Source organism: Equus quagga, chromosome 11 (genome assembly GCF_021613505.1).
Source record: "Equus quagga isolate Etosha38 chromosome 11, UCLA_HA_Equagga_1.0, whole genome shotgun sequence".
Taxonomy (NCBI): domain Eukaryota; kingdom Metazoa; phylum Chordata; class Mammalia; order Perissodactyla; family Equidae; genus Equus; species Equus quagga.
In genome coordinates, this window is record NC_060277.1 from 68,878,410 (window position 1) to 68,899,913 (window position 21,504).

The 21,504-nt window shown below is 59.6% G+C and overlaps 1 protein-coding gene across 2 annotated transcripts; it reads right to left on the reverse strand.

Annotated features, from left to right (window-relative positions):
- Positions 1–260: 260 nt before the first annotated feature.
- SMTNL2 (smoothelin like 2) lies at positions 261–19,996 on the reverse strand. 2 transcript variants are annotated; one of them, XM_046677754.1, is made up of 9 exons: positions 18,497–18,679; positions 17,551–17,674; positions 12,181–12,271; positions 11,413–11,655; positions 10,716–10,788; positions 9,558–9,737; positions 8,430–8,547; positions 7,902–8,053; positions 261–1,194 (listed from the first exon to the last, which is right to left on the reverse strand). In XM_046677754.1, exons 1-9 carry the CDS (start codon positions 18,559–18,561, stop codon positions 1,068–1,070), a joined length of 1,173 nt encoding a protein of 390 aa, XP_046533710.1. In that variant the 5' UTR covers positions 18,562–18,679; the 3' UTR covers positions 261–1,067. The 2 variants fall into 2 exon arrangements, with proteins under 2 accessions (XP_046533710.1, XP_046533709.1); XM_046677753.1 differs by lacking the exons at positions 17,551–17,674; positions 18,497–18,679 and adding an exon at positions 19,514–19,996.
- Between the last annotated feature and the right edge of the window lie 1,508 nt (positions 19,997–21,504).

Here is a 21,504-nt window from a genome sequence, read left to right on the forward strand (position 1 = left end):
GTTTATCATAGATACGGCAGTCAACATCCAGGGACAGACCCGCAGTGGGGGACTGTGGGTTCACGCTCCTTCCACAACACAGAGATGGGCGACTGACAGGCAGATGGAGAGAGCGCAAGTGGGACCTCCACCTCCCGGGCAGGGATGGAAGCACAGAAAGAGTTAAGGGGGGGGGGGATTTAAGACGTTCATTTGGAATGCGTGCCAAATCCCTCACTCACGGGCCCCACCTCTCCGAAACAGAAACAACAAATCCCAAGCGAAGTTCGACACATCTTTTTATGTACAAATGGTCAACGGTACAGATGGAGTTACTTTTTATAAATATCTGCAGCCAATCCCCTAAAAAAGCTGTGAATACAAACTACCTCTCTGCACAAAGGGCCCGTCCGTCCCCAAAAGTGTTAACTTCACGAGAGCCTATTCTTAGCCAAACACTTGTGGGGCCTCCCGGGAAGGACAGGAGCGCGCTGGGACTGGGCGAGGGCCTTCCCATCTCCCCAGAGAGCCGAGGTGACTTGAAGGTCATCTGTTGCCTGGGACCTGGGAGTGATTAAAGTGTTTCTTCCCAAGACTTCGGTAGGTCGTCTTTGTCAAGCTGCTGATTAAGCGGTCTGTTTCCTGGCACTGGCCCAGAGGGAGGGAGGAAAGGAACCCACAATAGTGTGAGGAAGTCAAAAACTCTGGGTATTTTGATAAAAAACACTCAGTAATCAACGTAACCCTGTAAAGCCAAGGAATCGGATTCACCAGAGGCAAGATTGTGATTGAGAGTGCCGGCATCTACAGACAAGCGTTTTTTTTAAGGAAGATAATTACTTAGCACCAATTTCTCTCTCTTGGGTACTTTTTCCTGTTCCCTGGAGCCCTGGGCTGTGATGGGTCGAAGCGCAGCTCAGCGGGACGTTGGCTCCGTCACACAGCCCGGCGGCCAGGAGCGCAGTCACACACCACAGAGCAAACAGCGCTCACACCGCATTGCAACTGTTCTCAGGGGTCATCCTGACGCGGGGACACGAGCGGCCCCACAGTCGCCTCCTGGGGTGGCTCTTCGGGCCCAAGGGGCTTCACTCAAAGCGACGCAGGTGGTTGTACAGCGACTGGACGTAGGTGAAGACGCACATGGGGTCCGGCTTGCGGCCCATCACCATCATGTCCTCCACCTCGATGAGGCGCTCGCAGTTGGCCAGGTTCCTGAAACACAGAGCGCCATCAGCACCACGGGCCCGGCTGCCAGGCAGCCCCCGCAGCACAGCTGTCATCACTGCCCAGGACAGAACCAGCCTGGAGCTGGGGGTCCCCAAGAGCCCCAGGAGGGGATGCAGATAACCCCTGAGGGACCCCAGGAGTCACACAGTCTAACGCAGTGTTTTCCAAACTCCCACATCCAGGAACCACCTATACCACTCATATTTTGATTAGTTTAACTAGACTAACTTTATGTCAATTTTTAGTGAAATTAAATATCACGAAATTAAATTCCACTAAAAAATTTACTAATTTAGGCCCATTTCTATTAATAAAAATTTAATTCCAAAATTAAATTTCACTAAAAAAATACTCAGGGGCCAGCCCGGCCAGTGGCACAGCAGTTAAGTGCACACATTCTGCTTGGGCAGCCCAGGGTTCGCCGGTTCGGATCCCGGGTGCGGACATGACACCACTTGGCACGCCATGCTGTGGCAGGCATCCCACATATAAGATAGAGGAAGATGGGCACGGATATTAGCTCAGGGCCACTCTTCCTCAGCAAAGAAAGAGGAGGACTGGCAGCAGATGTTAGCTCAGAGCTAATCTTCCTCAAAAAAAAAAAAACAAGGTATATCAGCAGTCTATGGAAAATCAGCATGACCTATAAAAGTAAATGTAAAATGAATAAAGTAAAAAATAAGTTCACCCACCTCCCTCCTAAAATAATGTTTAGAAACCTCTTTTTTACCATGACCCACAGTTTTAGAGATTTTTCATCACGATTCAGCACACATACACAGAAGCAGAAATAGTTTCGCAAAAATACTGACCCTTTCTACTACCCATGTTTTCTCTCTAAAATTTCATCTTTATTTCTCTCCCCATCTTTTTTTTTTTTTTTTTTAATGCTAGTCACGAACCACTAAATTGATTTTACTATCTGCTGATGGGTCACAATGTGAAATTTAAAAAATTGCCTAAAACCATCCTGCGACCCCCGCCTAGGGCTCTGTGCCTCACGCCCTGGGAATCACTGGTTTAACTCTTGGCACACGGGCGTAGATGCGTGTGCGAGCAGGGGCTTTCTCTGGGCTGGAGAGAAAGCTGTTGCCTGGGCCATTCCCAGCTGGGAGGGGAATGAAGGCCCGGCTTTGAGTCTCGTGGAGGCGGGAAGGTGAGGACCCACAGTTAAGGCACCTCAGGAACACCAAGCAATGCTTCTCCTGGGCGCCAGATGTGGCTGGCCTGACGCTATCAGGCAGAACCCAAAGAGCAAAAATGATGGCAGTCGGTCCAACCCTCAGTGTCCTTCCTCCAACCGCTGTGCGCACTTTCGTGGTTCCAGGCCCCAGTCTCTTTGTTCCCACGTGGATAAGTGCATGCGCACCAGGGTTCACATCCCAGCGCCATCCTTACTAGCTGTGACTTTGGGCAAGACGCTTAATTTCTCTGGGCCTCAGTTTCCCCATCTGGAATAACAGCCACGTCACAGCATGGTGTGAGGATTACTGAGCTAATCCGTGCCAACCAGATGGAACGGCATACAGAAAGAGTTCAGTCAACATTAGAGATCATTACTGGTGCTGTTTTTATTATCATGACTCACTTTAAAAAGCAGAGAGGAGCATGGGGGAAAAGAGGCCCAAATTTGAAATCTAAATAACTGGGGTCAGATCCTGCCTCTGCCATTCGCTTCACCTCTCTGTGCCATTTCCTTAGCAGAAAATCAGATTCCCATCTCCACTCCCCCTCCCAGCGAGCTGGCGGGTCGGGGGCGGGGGGCGTGACGGTGGGGAGGGTTGTGTGCCTCCATGTGGCTCGGACCCCAGAGCTCGTGAGCCCGTTTGTGTGATTCAAGCAGCACTTTCTACCAGTCCCCACCGGCTTCTGGGGCCATGTCCTCCAAAGACAAGGACCGTCCACTAGCCCGGGGCCCTGCTCTATGGTGCTGGCCCCACCCCAGGCCTCCTATGAGAAACCAAATGTCAAGGTGAAACGGAGGCATCGGTCTCGGATCCCATCGCCGCCTCCCCCTCGGTTTGGAGCAGGTGGCCTGTAAGGGAATCCAGCAGCTTCGTGGGGTGGTGAGTGGGTCCGGCCCACTGAGTGGGCACCCTCGCTCCCCCGGATCGGCTATGGCAGGGCTTGGAGTCAGGAAAGTCAGTGGTCTGATGAGGAGAGGCATGCAAAGGTACTTCGTCGATGGTCAAGGACGGAAAAGCTGAGTCTTTCTGAGAGGCAGGGCCCTGAGTTCACCTTCCTGAGCTATCAGCTTAGCATCTGCTGCCCTCCTCCACACCTGCAGCACAGGGAGCGTTCCCCCACCCCCCCACCGCCCACCTGGGGCCGCTGTCAGAGGATCCCAGGTGTGTGTGAGCAGCTTCTGCACGTGTCCGGTTATCGCCACTGACAGCAGGGGCCGCAGCGGTCACCCATGTTCAATGAGGGCGGCATCAGAAATCCAAACCTCAGCCTTGAAAGAAGAGTAATCTCACCCTCCGAACATCCCCATCAGCAGCACCAAGGCTCTCTGCGGCTTGCTCACCTCCAGGTCCAGGGAAGCGGCCCTAACTTCCTCCAAGGACAGCTCAAAGCCTTCCGCAGATGGCTCTGGCCTTGAGAAAGTTTTCCTTTCTGTTTCTAATCCTATTTTGCCTCTTGGTACTTTCTACCTATTGGTCCCACATGGCTATTCTCAGTCTAATTTTTTCCACCCAAAAGAGTGGAAACATGTGGGAAGAGAATCTTCATATCCACGTCTTTCCATGAATCTACACATCTCTGGTTCTTTCGGTGCGTGTCCAAAGGGTACATGGGACCCTCTCCTCGGAGCTGGTTCTAGTTTCTTTCTCGCCCTCTTCACCGCAGGAACTCAGAATTGCTGGCACGTTCCAGGTGTGTGCAACCCACACAGGGAGAGGGAGCCAACCCTTCTTCATCCCTGAGGCTGCATTTGCCCTTGGAGGAATGACAGCCCTGCCCCTGCCCAGGCAGCAAGTCTTCACCATCGGGGTGGCGATCGGGATGGGCACTGAGGCCTTACCCCGGCATCACCCTTACTGCCCAGACAGGAAGCCTCGGGCAAGGTGCCCGGCTTCCCCCAAAACAACCAGGGGGCTGGGCCACTTCCACCTGGTCCGCACCCCACCCCAGCCAGCTACGACGGCAACACCAGGACTCCCAGAAGCTGCAGACACAGCTCCTGAGACAGGACATGAGGAAAGGAAAAGGATGATCAACACGGACTTTCATAAAAATATTTAAGTCTCAACATATCAGAGGCCCCAATTGCCTTTTAAATTTTTTTAAAAACCTGCTTTTGTAAAAATCAGACAAGCTTGTTTTAAACAATTCAAACAACATGGAATAGTCCAAAGGAGAAAGTACGAATCCCTCCCATGTCGCTGCACAGCAAGACCCCAGGGAGCATGTGCTGCCGCCGATGTTCAGCGGACTTCCTCGGCCCACTCTGTCTGGGGTTGAAGGAGGTTTAGGGGGTTTCTCTGACTCCTAGCCACTGTAATCTTCGGCCACCACAGGGCTGGCCTGGAAGGCAGATGGAGGAGGGGCTGGAGGGGTTATTTTTATTTGTTTAAGCCCTCTCTAAATGCAGACCAGGATGCCAGGGCTTGGACTACAGTCTCCTCTCTGGTTTTAGACAGAGACACATGGGCCCTACAAATAGCCTGGAAGCCCCTTCGGGCCCGTGTAACCCGAGAGCAGGACACATTCCCCGCAGGGCAAGTGGGGGCCTCAGGCCGCACGGCGGGCTCCGGGGATGTGGGGAGAAGGGTGCAGAGGGTCAGGTACCCATGAAAGGGGCGGTCCTCCCGCCTTCCAAGTCCTGAACACCTGTCCCACAAAGGGAGTCACTCTGCTGTCAACACCGCATCACTCGCACAGATTAGGCTGCGGGGAATCTTTGGGACTGTAAACTGCTGGGGGAGGGGCAGCACAAACCACTTTCACTCCGTGGGTTACTGATACATCTCTGTGCCTTGAAGGCACTCGCTCCTGAGAGGGTCTGGAAACACTGCCTTCCTGATGTGAGGTGGACCCGATGTTTGGGCACCCCATCCATGTCCTCCTTCCCCTTCCAAAGGTTGTGCCTTCATCAGAGGCCAGCTCCTCCCATCCCACACTGCCTGCTCCCAAGGTGCCTTTCATAGCTCCATCCTGCTGCCCTAAGGGCACTCCGTGGCTCCCACAGCCCCGCGTGTCTGCTTGGCTTTTGCTGGTGAACCGAAGGATATCTGTTAAGACACAGGTAGCCAGCATCCTTGAGCAGGTGTCCCTGTGCTTTCTTTCCAGCTTTCCTAGCCAGCCTATTGTCCCAGACACTAGGTGATCCAAGCTGCTGTCCTCCCAGAGGCCTCGAGCAAGCCCACCTTCCCAGCCCTCTCCCCGTGTACCTGCGAGACCATCTCCCTGCCCAGACTCTGAGCAAGCTCCCCACACAGGCCGCCGTGGGTGCCCCTCTCCGCCCCTCGAGTCAGCAGAAATGCAAGAACTCATCTCAGGGGCCCCATGGACCATCCTCCCCTCCCCAGCAGGCAGCAGGCTCAGGCCACGGGGAGGCGGGGCCCAGTTTTTCAGCCATGGTTTGCTCTGGGGAGGAGGGGGGCAAAACCTGGAGCAGCCTCCACCACTGCCCGCCCCCCAGGGCAGGAATAGAAGAAACATCTGTGTGGAGTCTGGAGGCTCTGCAAGCTCAAACCTCGTGCTGGGAAAGCGCAGCCACGAACTGCCTCTGCTCCAGCTGCCAAGGGAAGCTGTGTTCCCTTCGAGCAGGGGTGCAGGGCCACAACGCTGCGGCCCAGGGCTCCCTCTCCCTGCCACAGCCCAGCCTGGTCCAGGGTTCAGCGTAACCATGGCAGCCAAGGCATGAGACGGCACCACGGGGCCCACGGACTTGATGGAGAAGAACTCTGTGAGCCAAGTGCAGCCTCCTCTCGCTGGGGTGGGTCTTGGGGTGCCTGCATCCGAGCCCAGGCCCCGCATACTCTGATGTCTGATTTTTGACAGTGGCCATTTCCAGGCTTCGAGCAGCTGGGCCTCCTCCCAGTGAGGCACCCCCTCCCCAACGCTGTGCCTTACACTTGGCTCTACTTCCCCATCGTCTGGATCCAGTTGCATAACACGCTCCATCCAGAGCTGTTTCTGCAATTAGGATGACAGCTAATCCCAAGCAGCCAAGAAAGAGAAGGCTTTTAAAGTATACAAGGAGTTCTTATGACCCCAAGGGGGCCGAGAGTCCAAGCGCGTCATCCGACAACACGACAGGGGCCAATACCGATATTCCAACAACTCAGGCCAAGGCGCTGGGAGCCAGTCTCCATTCCGCCCCCAGAGCGAGAGCTGCCGCTCCAGAGAGGCCAGCTGCCCAGCTCAAGGCGAGACCACAATACCAAGTGTGGGTCTCGTAAGTGGCTGGCTCCCACTCCTTCGCTGGCCAGGCTCAGGGCCGGGTGTGGGGCGCTGCTATTGGGGCTGGGAGGCTGGGCTGGGAAAAGAATGAGGAGGCAGGCAAGGTCTGGGGTGAGGGCTCCTCCTGGACACGCACACAGGGAATGCAGACTAGAAACAAAGGTGGTCAGGCAGCGAGGGATCACAGAGGCTTACAGCCCCGGGCACAAAGACAGGCAGGCAGGAGAGAAGGCCTTTGGGGAGGCCTTCCTCCCCTTAATTCCACGAAGCTTAGCATCAGGCAGCCTGAACACCTCATCTGTGCCCTGTGCCTGCCCTGGGGGCCTCCATGGACCACAGTGATAGCTCCTTGCCCTCTGCTTTCTGACCCTGTTCAGCCAACAGGAGGCCGTGGCATGAGGCAGGAGGAGGGCGGGGGGAGAGTATTTATTCCCCGCTCCCTCCTGCCAGGTCACAGTGAGCTGGTTGCATCCATTGCCCAAAAGCTGCGCTGCCAGCAGCCAGCCCTCTCCACGCAGCTCTGCTCCCCGGCTCCAGAACCTCAGGCTGATCCCCCGAGGGTGCGGCGCCACACCTGGCTCGATTCCCTCACTCTTGCTCACACCTTCGCAGGAGTCCCTTAGTGAACCCTTCTCACCCACTCAGCCTGAATGTGCCCCACCAGAACCCCTGCTCCGCCACTCTCCCGATGCCTGGGGATTGCCCTCAGCCAATAACCAAACCCCAAACCGGCTTCCCCAGCACCTCTGGATCCCAGAATCGCTCCCGCCCAATCTTCTCCCTACGAGCGGGTCTTAAGAAGGTAAGCAGTTTCATGTCAAACGCTAGAACAGTGTTTAGAGGAGCAAAATCTACTCATTGGAGAAGTTTCTGACACGTCCCCCAGGCAGAGCTTACTCCATTTTCTGCTGATAGAAGCTGTGGCTCTCCCAAGCAACTGCATCTTCCACCAGCCCGGAGAGCACAGGCTCAGTGCTCTGGGGACCCAACCCCCCTGGGCTCCCGGACTGCCCTCCAGAAGCCAGGAACACAGCAAAGAGGGCAGGTCCACTGGGAAGAGAGCCCCACTCTAGCACCGCGTGCTAAGGAACGCAGGCAAATCCCCCTGCTCCAGGCCTCAGCCTCCCCATCTGTACACGAGGCAGACAGATTGGACGGCCTCAGGGTCCTCGGCTCTGTGGACAGCTGCTCCATATCCTGCCCGCCCCCGAGCTCCACCGGGGCAGAGGTCAGGTTCAGCGACTGGGCCGGGGCTGGCAGCCAGCAAGATCCGCCATACTCACTCGGCCATGGTGAAAGCCAGCTCGAAGTTCTTCTGCCGCTGCGTGGGGCTCAGGGCGCTGTAGTCAAAGGCGTCAGGGAAGAAAGAGTGCACCAGGGCGCAGAAGGCCATCCCGTCGCTCCAGCTGGAGGAGAAGTTCTGCAGGTCCACGTGCTGCCAACGAGGCAAGGCCAAGGCCCGGAGGTGAGAGTGGGGCATGCAGCTCCCCCCCACCCAATTCAACCCCACCAGCAGATTCTCCCAGCCTCTCCCAAGGCTACCACCCACCCAGCTCTATGAGCCATAGTCGCCAGACCTCACCCCGGAAGGGGCACTAAACCAGGCTGCTCAGGCAGACGTGGGATTCTCGGGATTTCCAAGCACTTGCTGGGGGCAGCTGGGGACCGACCGGGAGGCACAGTTTCTCCAGCTCCTACCTCTCCGCCCCAGCCTGGGGTTCCTGCCCTGGCCAGGCAAACAAGAGCAGGGGTGGTGCTCCGTCAAGCCTCTGCCCGGGGGTCCCGGTGCCGGGGTGGCACGCTGGACTCACCTGGTAGCCGAGAGTCTTGTTTCGGCACCACTCGAGCAGGAGCTGCTTGATGCTGCTGGCGCTGGCCACGCCAAAACTCTGCGACCGCTTCAGCTTCGCCCGCGACTCGCCTTTCCCCCTGCGGAGCAAGGGCGGGCTGCCGTGGGGGCTGTGGGGCCGCCCCTCAGCAGCCAACTCCTCCCAGAGGCCGGGGAGGCCCCGACCATTCCTACCACCAGGAAGATACCCCCACCCACTCTGCTAGCACGTGGCCTCCCTCACCCCACACCCATGTCCACGCATGAGCCGTGCAGACCAGCCACACAGCCTCCCTTGATAGATCTGCCAGGATCAAACCCCCTTGGCAGCCTCGGGTCCCCTATTTATTCCCCATACTGGGAACTGGGGGTCACTTGGCAATCCTGGGACAGAGGACCTGAGCCAGCGTGGCCCTGTGGCCCCGCCCTTTGGATGGAACACACTTCCCCCTTCCCTTTATCCCATCCGCCTTCTGAGCCTTCCTCCAAGGCTGTCCTCCCTGATGGTCTTTCCTCGCCGGGAGGGAGGGTCTCCTCCTCCGGGCCCCAGAATCCTCCCTAACAGCTGAGATCGGGTTGTCTGGGTCAGTGGGGACACTTCCGGGGTCAGCTGCCCTCACTAGAGTCAGAGCCTCAGGGGCCAGGACTGGGGGTTGTCTTCACCATCACACAGGCCTGGGCCACACATAATAGGCATCACTACCATGCACTGACAGGAGAGCTGGATAAAGGTACAAAGGCGGATCCCATCTCCAACAGGGGGTTTGAGGCATGATGGGGGCCAGTAGGCACTCAGGTTCCACTGTGTCACCTCCCAGTTCCTGCCCGTCCGGTCTCCCTACTCAGGCCCCAAAACCAAAGGAGGGCGGTCCGGGGCCCCTCTGGCAATTGGTGGGGGGGGGCTCTCATCCAGCCTTACCTGGCTCCCTGCCCCCCAGCCCACCCGGTAGCCCAGCCCTGACCTGTGTCTTGCCTGAGAGGTCACCTCTTGGGGAACCGGCCCCTGGAGAATAGGACAGGGCCAGGTTTGCTGTGCTGTGTCTACCTGACCCCAGTCTGGGTCTGAGCCTACTCTGGGGCCCGGCCTGGTCTGGGGGGGGGAGGTCCGTACTTGCTCGCTGTGTCCTGCTCCCATTTCTCAAACAACGCCTTCCGGGCCTGTGCCCCCGAGGTGCGGGGCAGTGTCTGCGACCTCACCAGCTCCCGGCGACGCTCCCCCTGGCGAGGGGCCTGAGTCGTGGCTGGTGGCTGCGTGGATGGGGGCGACTGGGGTGGTGTCACCAGAGGTGGGCTGAGGAGAGAACCGCTGTGTCAGGAACATAGATCCAGCCGTCACTGGCTCACACAGGCCCCAGGGTCCCCCACCCCACTGAGTGTGAAATGAAGCAGCAATGGGGCTACAGGCAGAGAGGAAGCATCACTCACTCCAGTCCCAACCGGTTCAGCAGGTTTTCTGAACTGCGCTGCTGTCTCAAGCAGGCCTGGCCAGCAGTGGGCCCCCTCTCTGGGAACACTGACACCCTGGCAGGTGGCAATGCCTGGGGCGGCCAGGGGGCATCCTCCGTGGGCAGGAGGTGTCCTCAGAACCAGGCCCACCAGGACCGGGCCCCCCCCACCACCACGACATAAGACCCCCATTGTTTTCTCCCTGGAACAGTCTGCCAGAAAGTCACAATTCTCCTTTTATTATTAAAAGGAAAAAAAAAAAAGCCAAGCCAGCCCCCTACCTCCCCCTTAGCTCCAATCACAGTCCAGCTGGCCTGGGGGGGTATGGGGACAACCACAGGTCAGGAGGTGGCCTACACCTCAGGGAAGGCCCCGCAGACCTGCCCCAGCCCAGGCCTCTCCAGGCGTCCCCTTGGTCCACGCGCAGGAAGCACCCGGCTCTGAGGGACCCCAGCCAGCCCGGATGGATGAAGAGGAAAATGGGAGGTCCTCCCACCGTCCCTCCTTCTGCGGGGACTGAGACACCCCTTCCAATCCTTGGACAGACTTGCTTTGTAGGGTTCACAGAGAGACCAGCCTGCAGCCATCTTTCTTCAAACCAAACTCGCCACGAGGCCCCACTGCCTCCTTCCCCTGCCCAAACCCCACCCAGCAACCCTGCTGCCTTAGTTCTCCAGAGGCCACAAGCCAAGGAGGGTGCCTCCTCCTGGGGTCAGCACAGGGAACGCCCGGCAGGGTCCTGGGCAGCCTGGGTCCAAGGCAAAGCCCAGAAGCTGAGGGGCAGTGACGACCCCACCTACCGGGAACAGGGGGCCTGACTCACCTGTTGTCGCTCCTGCCTGCCGTCACTGCCCCATAGCCAGAGCTCGACAAAGACCGTGGCAGAGAGTTCTTCTCTGCGGGACAAAGGGAGGGAGAGAAATAACAAACCTTGGCCTTGGGGAGGGCCAGCCACTGCCTGCCTCCCGCCCCCTCGGCCAACAGTTGAGGAGAAAGGAGGTTGGGAACATAGAGCAATGACATCAAAGAGGTCTTTTAAAGTGTCCCCACCTGCTTTTGAGAGCACAGGGCCCAGGGCCTCCTGGGCTGCATATCCAGCAAACACTCTGTTCCCGAGCCCTCAATTTTGGAAGCCCACACAGACCCACCAAGGACACACCACTGAGGCCTGACCACAGGCCCAAGACAGACGCTGGGGGATGGCGCCGAAGCCTGCAGGGTAAGAGGCCCCCTTCTAAGCACAGCCTCGACCTGTACTGAAAGCTGTGGTCGTCTCCCGCGGGGGTGATGCTATCTCACAGCTTCCCCAGGGGAGGAGCCAGGCAAGGACGGGCCCCAGCTGATGGAGCAGACGGGCTAGGGAAGAGGGGCGCGGTGACAGGCAGAAGGGGCGCTGGGGCTTGGCCCCAGGTTTTCGGAGTCTCTCAGCAACCCCCCCAAGCCCCTGCCCGCCCTCCCACCTCGCGGTGGGGTCTGCCCCCAGGCCAGGCTCTCCCCCTAGGCTGCCCTCCTGCTCCTACCACTCGGACTGGAAGTCCAGGGTGTGACAGCCTCGCTGGGGCTCGAGCCGAGGCCCCCCAGGACGGCGGCAGACGTGGGAGAGAGAGCTGCAGCTGAGGTCTCTCCAGAGAACCTCTCGGAGACTCGGGTGACAGCTGTGACGGGCTGGTGAGGCAGCCGCAAGGAGAGGCTCACAGGGCGAGGTTTGAGGGGCTCTGGTGCCGGGAACGACTGGGAAGCCTCAGGGGGTCCATCGCCTGGACCTGGAACATGGGACCAGCAGGGGTGGGGGCAGTCAGCCACGGCATCCACAGGGGCCTCAGACCCCCCAGGAGGACTCCAGCCTCCGTGAACCCTCTTCCCCCCTCCTCCAGGAAGGCCTCCCTGACCACTCCAGCTCCCTGATCTCCCCCTACTGGGGTCCTCTCACTGCTCCAACCAGAGCTGCCATCTGCTCCAACTTCCCCTCACAGCCCACTCATTAAATACTAGTTGGTTTATCAGTCCACTCTCTACCCTGTTCAGTGCGTGGACAATTCCTCAGCCCCTTGCTTGCATTCCTCCAGAAACAGGGAAGCTCACTACCTTTCAAGATTTCCCACTTCCCTCTCTGTTTAAAAAGTTCTGCTTCATACTGAATGAAGCTGCTCTCCGGGCAGCCTCTCCACCCATTAGAGTTGAGGCTCAAGTCCCCCATCCCAGCCAAGGGACGGCCTGGCACAGAGGCACGGCCGAGGCTCCGATCCCCATACCTACCCAGCCACCCATCCTCTGTCGCCGGCCCCTACCTGCCCCCGGCTGGTGCCCGTTCTCGATGATGCACGAGTTTGAGGTCCTCCTCATCTCTGAGTCACTGGCTTCATCAGCATGATCCACACTCTAGAGAGACACGAACACTGTAGAGGCCCCAGCCAGGACCAGCAGTCCACTCCCAACATTGCTCTCCCAAGCCCCTCCTGGTTCTGGCAGGGCGAATGGCACTCACGTGTGAGACAGCCCACCCCCAAGAAGGACGAGGTCACACAGCAAGCTGGGGCAGACCCAGCCCCAGCTGCTGAGCCCCTGGGAGCCTGTGAGGCTGCCACTGAACTCATCCCAGAGCCCAAAAATGCTAGGGACAAAGGTCAAGGTGGAAGGTTCCGAAGGAGTGTGCAAGCTGGCTCCCCCACTTCCCCCAGGCTGGACCAGATGACCTGGGTCTGGAAAGCCTGGCCCCCACTCATCCCAGCTGGGCAGGGAGGCATGGCCGCCTGTGTGGGAGCCGTTGAAACCCAGAGACATAAGGTCCTTCTAGGCTGATGATGGGCACTGGTGCCCTCACGCTGAGGACTCTTCACCGGATGCAGGGTCACGAGATTTGCCCAGACGTCTGGAGTACAAGGGCCTGATCGGCTCCATGCGGCCCCTCCAACCCCTCTGGGCTACAGCAGTTGTGGGAGGCAGTACAGAGAGTGAGCCAAGACCAAGAGCCATCAGGAGAGCCTGGCATCCTGGCTGTACCACCACCCACCGTGTGACCTGAGTCAGGTCATGACCCCTCTGGGTCTCAGTGTCCCTGTTTGAGATATCGGAACAGGCTATACAAGTGCCATTTGAGCACCTACCAAGTGGCAGGCCCTTTTTCTGGACATGCCACTTAAACCAACTTGCTTCTGTCCTCCCAGATAGGTGTGACCAGCCCCATTTTACAGATGGGACCCCAGGGCTCAGAGTGGGGATGTGCCCTGTCCAAGGTTACACAACCAGAAACAGCTGAGATGTGCGGCCAGGAGGAACATTCTCCTCAACCGCGGTCCTGCCCTTCTCACAGTGAGGGAGGAAGGCAGGGCTCACAGTGTCTGTAAGGCTGGTGGGGTCTGTCTGGCAAAAAGGTGACCGAGGCCAACCCCTACCTGGGGCTCCAGTAAGAGCCCATGATGGGTGGCTTGGGAGGTTGGCTGTACCTCTCTCTAGATGCCTCCAGGCTGGTCCCCTTGTCTACAAGTTTCCCAGATGACAAAAGCCCTTTCCTGGCCCCAGACAGCTCACCCACCCCTGCAACCAGGGCAAGAAGTGGCCACCCTGCCATGGGGGAATCAGCCTGATAGGGGAGTCAGGACCACAAGCTGCCACTGCTGAGCCAGCAGGAGAGTGCGTGCCTCAGACAGACTTCATCCAGCCCAGTGGGCCAGGGAGGGCTTCCCAGAGGCAGGGGGACCTGAGCCAAGCCGAGAATAAGCCAGGTGGACGAGGAGGGGAGGGTATTCCCAGCAGAGAGACTAGTGTCTGCAAAGGTAGACAGACATCGAGGCACAAAGCATTCTGATCTGGTGTCTGCAGAAGCACCACACAGCCCAAGGTGCCAGCCCCCAGAGCCTGGACTTGACTCCTTGGACAAGAAGGAGCTGAAGGTCGTCAGCTCTGTGTGTAGGAACATCAGTCAGAAGCCAGTGAGACAGTGGCATGGAAGGAGGAAATGGGCAGTAGAAAGGTAAAGGGCAATAAGGACTCAGAACCTGGGGGCAAGAGGGTGGATGTGGAGGGAGGGGAGGACGTCATGCCTCTTCCAAGCCTGGGCTTCCGGCCTGAGGGACATGACTAGGAAGGGAGGTGGCACTGGTAGGAAAACAAGGACTTCAGTTTTGGACATGCTGAGTGTAAGGTGCCCCTGAGGCATCAGGGAGTGGAGGTCAGGAGGTAGCTGGATACTTGAGTCTGAAGTTTAAGAGGAAGGATGGAGAAACAGGAGTCTCGCTTCCAGAGCACAGCCGAGGAAGAGCTGGCTCGGGGCTGACGGGGCCGGGATGAGGCACCACCTGAAGGGGCAGAAGAGGAGTCTGCAGAGGAGAACGAGAAGGAGCAGCAGCGGGTTAGGAAGAGAACCAGGAGAATGCTGGGTAAGTGCATCAGGAAGGCAGGCAGGTCAGCGGCGTCCACAGGTGGCCTCAGGTCAAGGAAAAGAAGGGCCAGATGAGATCTAAAAAATGTCCACTGAGTTTAGCCAAAAAGACGTCGCTGGTGATGAATCAAGGTGGGGGTGGGGGCCGGAGACGGCCTGGGGGAGAAGCAGAGGAGCCATGGAGAAGACACAATAACTAGCCATGAGGGGAGGGGGGAAAGGGGTTTGCGCTCCAGCAGCGGGAGGGGGCGTCCCCGGGGAAGTGGGAGAGGACAGGACTCAGAGTCTGGCTTTGGGGAGGAGGCGACCCTCAACTCCCGATTCAGGAGGATGGAGGGGGAGGGGCCACACCCACTGGCAGGAACGATGGAGAAGGGTGGGGGCATCTCCCGGCACCCCAGCAGAAGGGCACACCTAGAGCTACACTGGGCCAACTTGAGACCAACTCAGCAGGGGGAGGAGAGACTGCCAGTCCATCCTGAACCCCCCACCCCTCACCCATCCCCGGGGCTGGCTCAGCTCTGGGGTCTCCATGTCCCCCCACCCACCCTACTCTGGTCCAACAAGTTTCACAGGTCCAGGCAGGGGCCCGGAGGGACAGGCTGATGGTGAAACCATCTCCCCAGGAATGTGGGTCTCTCTGGGGGGCCCCCCCAGACGCCCGCCCCTGCACGTTGCAGGCCAACACCCCCCATGAAGCCCCAGGGGACCAGATGCCACGACCAGACCCAAAGTAGGTTCTGGACCAGCTGGATCCTGCCAAGGGCTCTCCAGTTAATGGAGGAGGGAAAGGGGATGGAGCTAACTCATGCTGGGAGGGGGAGTGAAGCTGGGGTGGGGGTTGAGCCCAGACACTGGGGTCCCCCTGCCCCTCACTCCCCCACCCCTGAGACTGGACCCACTCCTCATCCAAGGAAAGGGCTCTGCCCACACCTCAGGCCAACGGACAAGGGGGCTATTTGGAACCTACCCTCCAACCCATCATCACACAAGCCCGGGGAGGGGGTGGGGTCACCTCTAACCTCACACAGAGACTAAAGGCAGCAGCAGAGTTGAGGTCTGGGACTCGGGTCTCCTACCCCAACCCAGGGCCCTGTCCACAAAGCGCTCTGGCCTTCCAGAGGGCAGAAAGGTCAACTCAAGACAAACCTGTCACCCAGGACCTGGGGTGGGGTGAGCCCTGGGCCCTGCGGTCTCAGCCAGATGAGGGGGAGGCAAAGGAGGGTGGGTACCCACCCCGACGGGGCCTGAGCCCTTAAACCAAGGAGCTGGGCTGGAGCAAGCACTTCTCCCCCTCCCCAAGCCACCCAGGGGGCCAGCACGCTCTCCCAGTGGTCTTCCTTCGTGGGGCAGCCTGCTTCCACCACAGGGAAGGGAACCAGGGAGGGACCCCTGTGCGGGGCCAGGGTGGAAACCACTGAGAGCCCTGGGGACGGGCACTGGTCCTGTTGAGCTGGCTCTAGCACCCCCAGATTCCCATCTGGGCTTTGTCTTAAAGAAGGGGGAGGCTGCCCATGAGGGACCCTGGGAAGGCTGGGGGGTGAGGCGGGGATGCAAAAAGTCTGATTTCAGAGACCTTCTCACTGGGAAGATTTTTCACACCCTGTGAGGGTAGGAATGATATTTTGGGCATTCTCAGTGCTGCCTGACCCCATGCGGGCTCCTGCATGGACACTCGCACACCCAGCGCAGCCCGCAGGCACCAGAACCCCCATTCCGAGCTGGCGAGCACAACACGGCTGCCCCGCCCTCCTCCTCGCTCACACCACGGTTCTAAAGCCTCGATTCAAACTTCTCCCCGAAGCATTTAACTCTCTTATCACACAGTGTGTCTGGGAAAGGAAGGCAGATAAGGCGGCTCTGGTTTCTCTCATGGTCGGCCTCCCGACACCGAGCTCCTGGCAGTGGTTCCTGACGGACACCACTGCCTTGGCCACGGGGACCTGGGGGCTCCAGCTCAGCTGAGGACACTTTCAGGGAACAACTCTGGCCCAGCCTCCAGGGCCAGGCCTGGCCTCAGGCTGCTGCCATCAACCGCAGGCCCCCAGCCGGCTCCCTCCACCCACCAGACCACAGCTGCAGCTCTGTACACACTTTTGTGACCAACAGGGCTGACGTCACTGTTATAACTACCCGCCCTGCTCAGCACCAGGGGCCCCACAGGGCTGGGCCAATCCCCCTTGGTTTCAATACAAGGAAACTGAAGTCCAGCTGGGAGGAGATGTCCCCAAGGCCTCACAGCAAATGCACCAAAAGCAGCTCCTGTCTGCCGCAGGTTCTGAGGCCTCCTACAGGGAGTCCTCCTTGATTACTTCCACCCAACTGCCCTGCCCTCTCCCTCTTCTCACAACCTCCCTGGCTACTCACTACCTAGTAAAGTCAAGGTTTGTGCACTCAGAAGCGGATTACTTGATCAACTCTTTCTGCACTGAATTCAGGGCACATCTGTATCCTGAGCATGACCCACCTCCAAGCCCCACAGTCCCCAGTTTGAAACAACAGGAAGCAAAAGGGTCTCAAAACAGGGGTCTGTAAAGCTCGTGCTTGTTACAGAGGGGCCGCGTAAACAAACCAGCCTACACAAGGCCTGACCGCAGCCACCACTGTCTCACATGTGTGTCTGAGACCCTCACACCTAGACCCCCCTGTGACAGGGCAGTAAGAGAGGACAGAGGATCAGCCGCACTGGCACCCAGCCGCGACTCCGTCCAGTCTTGCCCCCGGAGCCCCGAACCCCTGTTCGTGACCAAGAGCCCGATCCCGTGTTCCTGGTCACAGCACACGAGCAGGAACATGTGGATGGCTCCGCACGGCACCCTCACCGCCAGAAGCGGGCTGGGAGCCTGTGTGGGCGCTCCTGGAAGGCAGGCTGCAAGAGAAGTGGGACCGGTGCTTCTGGAGTCTGGCAGCTGCCTCAGGCCGAGCAAGCTGGTGCTCAGGGCACCGTGAAGCCTCCAGCCCCGCTGGAGACCTTGACCATCCTCCACCCACGGTGCTAGGCTATGCTGGCCCTTCCACTTCACCTCAGGCCTTTCTGAAGTCCGCAGCCTACTCCCCGAGTATGTCTCCACCCTCAGCCCCCAGCAGGCTGCAGCATTCCTGCTCAGCCCCAAACTCTTCTTCCAGAAGGACTCCCCCTCTCAGTTTCTAAGAGCGCTCTCCGTGCCTCCTAGCTCCCTGGCAGCTCCTCTGCCTCCCCATCTCCTTCTGTGCCACTGCCCCGAAGACCTCGCCCAATCGAGTGCTTCAGCCGCCAGCTCTGCCCTGCTATCTCCCTTACCTCTGGCCGTGACCACTCTTGTGCACAAGATCCATGACTCCACCTCCAGCACAGCTTCGCCTGGATGTCCCACAGCCCCTCAAGCTCAGCACGACCCAAAGGGAACCCGGCATCGCCAGCAGATCTGGAACCCAGTAGTCCCCAGGCAGGGCTCCTCTCGGCTTCCGTGCTCACATCCAAGGACTCTCTCACTCTGCTGATTTCCCCGAGACCTCTCCCCAGGGCAGCCCAGCTCTACAGCCGCCCACCACCACCCAGGCTCAGACCGTCCTCCCCTCCCTCCTCGGACCATCACAGTTAAGGTACCCTGTCCCCAGCCTCCCTCCAACCAGCCAGCCCTCCTTGAGGGAGCTTGCCAGATACAAGGAGGACCCGGTCCCTCCCCTGCCCTGCCCCCCTCACCCACCCCCCCCCTAACCAAGAGGACCAGCTCACCCCACACGACTAACGGCCAATTCCCACTGGAAAAATCTTCTCACGTATGTACATGTATGCATGTATGCATACACATATATGACTGAGATTATTATTTTTCTTAAAACTTAGGCAGCTGCTTCCATGAGCAGACACGTAGCAAACGTGCATTAAAATAAAACCTCAGAAACAGCCGATGACACAGTTTATCAGGCACCTGTGTGCTCAGTGGTGATTTTATATCATAGGACAGAGTTAAGTGTATCCAGGTTTCCAGACACTTCACATGGAGCACTGGAACACCCATGGGCTCTGCCACCAGCACTGCTTCAAGAACCTCCCACCCCCGGGGACAAAGCCCGACTCCACTGCCCAGCATCCAGGGGGTTTCACAACTCACTTATCCGCTCTCACACCCATCAGGCTCCCCTCCGGCCAGCGAGTCCTTTTAGCCTTCCCGAGGCTGAATGCACACCACCACACCACCCCCATCTGCGCCAGCAGCAGCACAAAGCCTTCCTGGGACACCCACCGGGAGGAGACTGTCCTGTCTGGAGCAGAACATCTCAGCGCTGGGCCTGCTCTATCTGGGGCCATCTCCCATCCAGCTGGGACCTCCCAGGACAAGGGCTAATGTGATCCTCCTCCTGGCCCCCTTAGGTGCAGCCCAGCTCACAGGGATCATCTGAATGTGTGATGGATTGAACCAAGGAGGGGCAGCAGGTGCAGACTACCCAGACCCAGACCCCAGAAACCCAACCCCAGAACATATGCCTGAGCAGAGTGGAAAATCCCACCTCAGGGCCACTGAGCATACAGCGGAAACATTCTAACCTGCCACTCCAGGAGGCCCCATGCTCAGGGTACGGGCTGGTCCACACCGGCCTCCACCCCACCCCACGCAGTGTGGGCCTCTGGCCAGCAAGTGACCCCGGGAATCTGGAAACTGCTCAAGGCTGGTTTCCCCGTCTCTCCCTTCACGGTGAGGGATTGACCCCCTGCGAGTTCCCAAACGCGCGGTGGGGCTGCAGCCTGAACAGACTGCGTCCTCCGCCCCGCCCCCCCACACGAGGGCTTGAGTTCTCACTCTGGGTTAATCAATAAACGAGCCGTCAGGCCTCAGTGAAGCGGCAACGCGGGGGGCGCGTGAACGGAGGTGGGGGGAGTAGGGGCTGCTGACCATTCCAACACGCCCGCGAGGCCCCAGGTGGTGTTGAAGGGTCAGGAGCCAGACCTCGGCGCCCAAGCCCTTAGTGTCATGGGACAGAGGGGAGAAGGAGACAGAACTCAGGGCAAACATCGGGCCCGGCTCCAAAGCAGGGAGGGGGCAAGAGACAGGTGCAGAGGGCAGGCTAAGACAGCGCTTCTCCGGCCCTCTTCCACTCCGGAGCGGCGGCCGGACCCCCGCGCCCGAGGCCCGGCGGAGGGGCAGCCCCGGCCCAGCAGCCGCAAGCGGGCGCACGCACTCGGGGCAGAGGGGCGGCCCCAGAGCGCGGGGCCCGGCTCCCCCGGCGCACACGCACCCGCGGCCACGCTGCGCGAGGCTCACCTGGCCGCGGCCGGACAGCGAGAAGGTGGCGTGGCTGGCGAAGCGTGCAGTGCCCAGGCGGGGCGCGCGGTCCCGGCCGCCGGGCGCGGGCGGAGGGCTGGGCGTGCCAGGCGTACCGGCAGCGGGGGACAGCCCGGTCGCCAAGCCCAGTGCCTCCACCTGGCTCGTCAAGCGCTCGAGCTGCGACTGCAGCCGCTGGTTGTCGCGCTGCAGCTCGGTCACGGTGCGCGCCAGCGGGCCAGCCAGGCGCAGCGCCTCGGCCACGCGCCGCTCCACGCCGCGCTGCAGCCCCTGCATGTCCTCGTGCAGCGCGCGCACCGCGCCCTCCAGCGCCGCCTCGTAGCGGCCCAGCGCCTCGCGCACCGTGCGCGCCTCCTCGGCGTCGGGGGTCGGCTCCATGGCCGAGCAAGGGCGCGCGGGTCTGAGTGCGGGCCTAGCAAGGAGAGGAGCCGAGCTCTACAGCTCCGGGCCGCGACTGGCCGCCCCGGTTGGGTTCGCCCGAGGGGCGGCGGGAGGGGCGGGCGGCGGGCGGAGGGCGGGGCGGCCCCGCGAGCCCCGGGACTGGGCGCCGCGCGGGGCGGGGCCTCGGGGGCGGGGCCGGGGCTCACTCGCGGCCGACTCCGGACACCCCCGCCCCTGGAGACCCGGCGGGTGGTGGCGGGGTGGGGGTTCCCCCGGTGGCACCGAAAGAGCACAGCTCGCCCCGCCTCTGCTCTCGCGGGGTGCGGAGCCCGGGGAAGCACCTAGTCCGAGCGCCCCCTCCACGCGACCCCCGAGGAGCGGCGTGCAGCCTGGGGGAGGGGCTGCGGGCCCACCGGAAGAAGGCCTCGACCCCCAAGTGGACTTTACTTTGGAGACCATAGACGCGGATTATGCGTTCCCTTGGGGCTCTTACTCAAGGGCCTGCTCCTGCTGGGGATGGGGACTCCCCTACTACTCCGGGGACGGGAGAGCAGTAGCAGCAATCCCCAGAACTGCCACCCTGACCCTCACCCTGTGCCCCCCAATGCCCTCTCCCCCCCGAGGGCACGCTCTCACAAGCATATACTCACCTGTGGGATCGTTGCCTGGAATTTCTTGCACCTGTTATAAGACCTAAGCGAGAAGAAGACAGATGGTGAGGGCCCGCCCTGTCTCTGCAATTCTGCGTTCTCCCCTCCCAGCCCCACCCTGTGTAGCAAGATCTTTGTGTCCTTCCTGCCGGTGCTCAGTAGAACTCCAGGCTCACCAGAGGGCCCCTGTTAGGGGATCCAGGAGAGGCGGAGGTCAGACAGAGGAAAGGGTGTGCTTAGGGCTGAATCTCCAAATCCTGGGACGGGTGACTTTGGACCTAATCATCTCCCCTCCCCTCATCAGAGTCTCAGTCGCTGACCTCTATCCACAGACCAGGACCCCCACCTCTGTTCCCTCTCAATGCTTCTTTCATGCCTAAACCCCAATATTCCTCCCTTCTAAACCCACTACCCCCAAACCATCAGAAGAAACAAGAGAATGGAAGCAGTCGTTGCTGCAGGATGATAGGACAATGAGCAAAGATACTGTTTTCCGTGTGTATTGTAAAACTGATTTAAAATAAAAATGGGGACATCCCATCCTTTGTGCAAAAAACATTTCCCATCAACCTTCTCCTTCCCAGGCCTGGCCCACCTAAAGGAGGCTGGGTGGCCTGGCAGGCACAGCCAGATGCTGGCAGGAAGGAGAGATCTGAAGGGCTGTTCCTGTCACATTAGGCTTCCAAAGATATTTGCAGCCACAGACCTCCTGGGCTGGCCTGCACTGCCCCAGAGAAGCTGGATCAGCCTAACAGATGTCGAGTGCTGATCCCCCCCTTTCCCCCCTCCACCATGAGGACAGGAAGAAACGCTGGGTTACCTAATCCGAGGAGCCTTCCAGCAGTTATTTCATGAGAAACTCAAGTGCCAAAAGGCATGCGTGTTTGTGTGTGTGAGTGTGTGTGTTCCAAGTAGCCGTCTGGACAGGGTGAGCCTGCG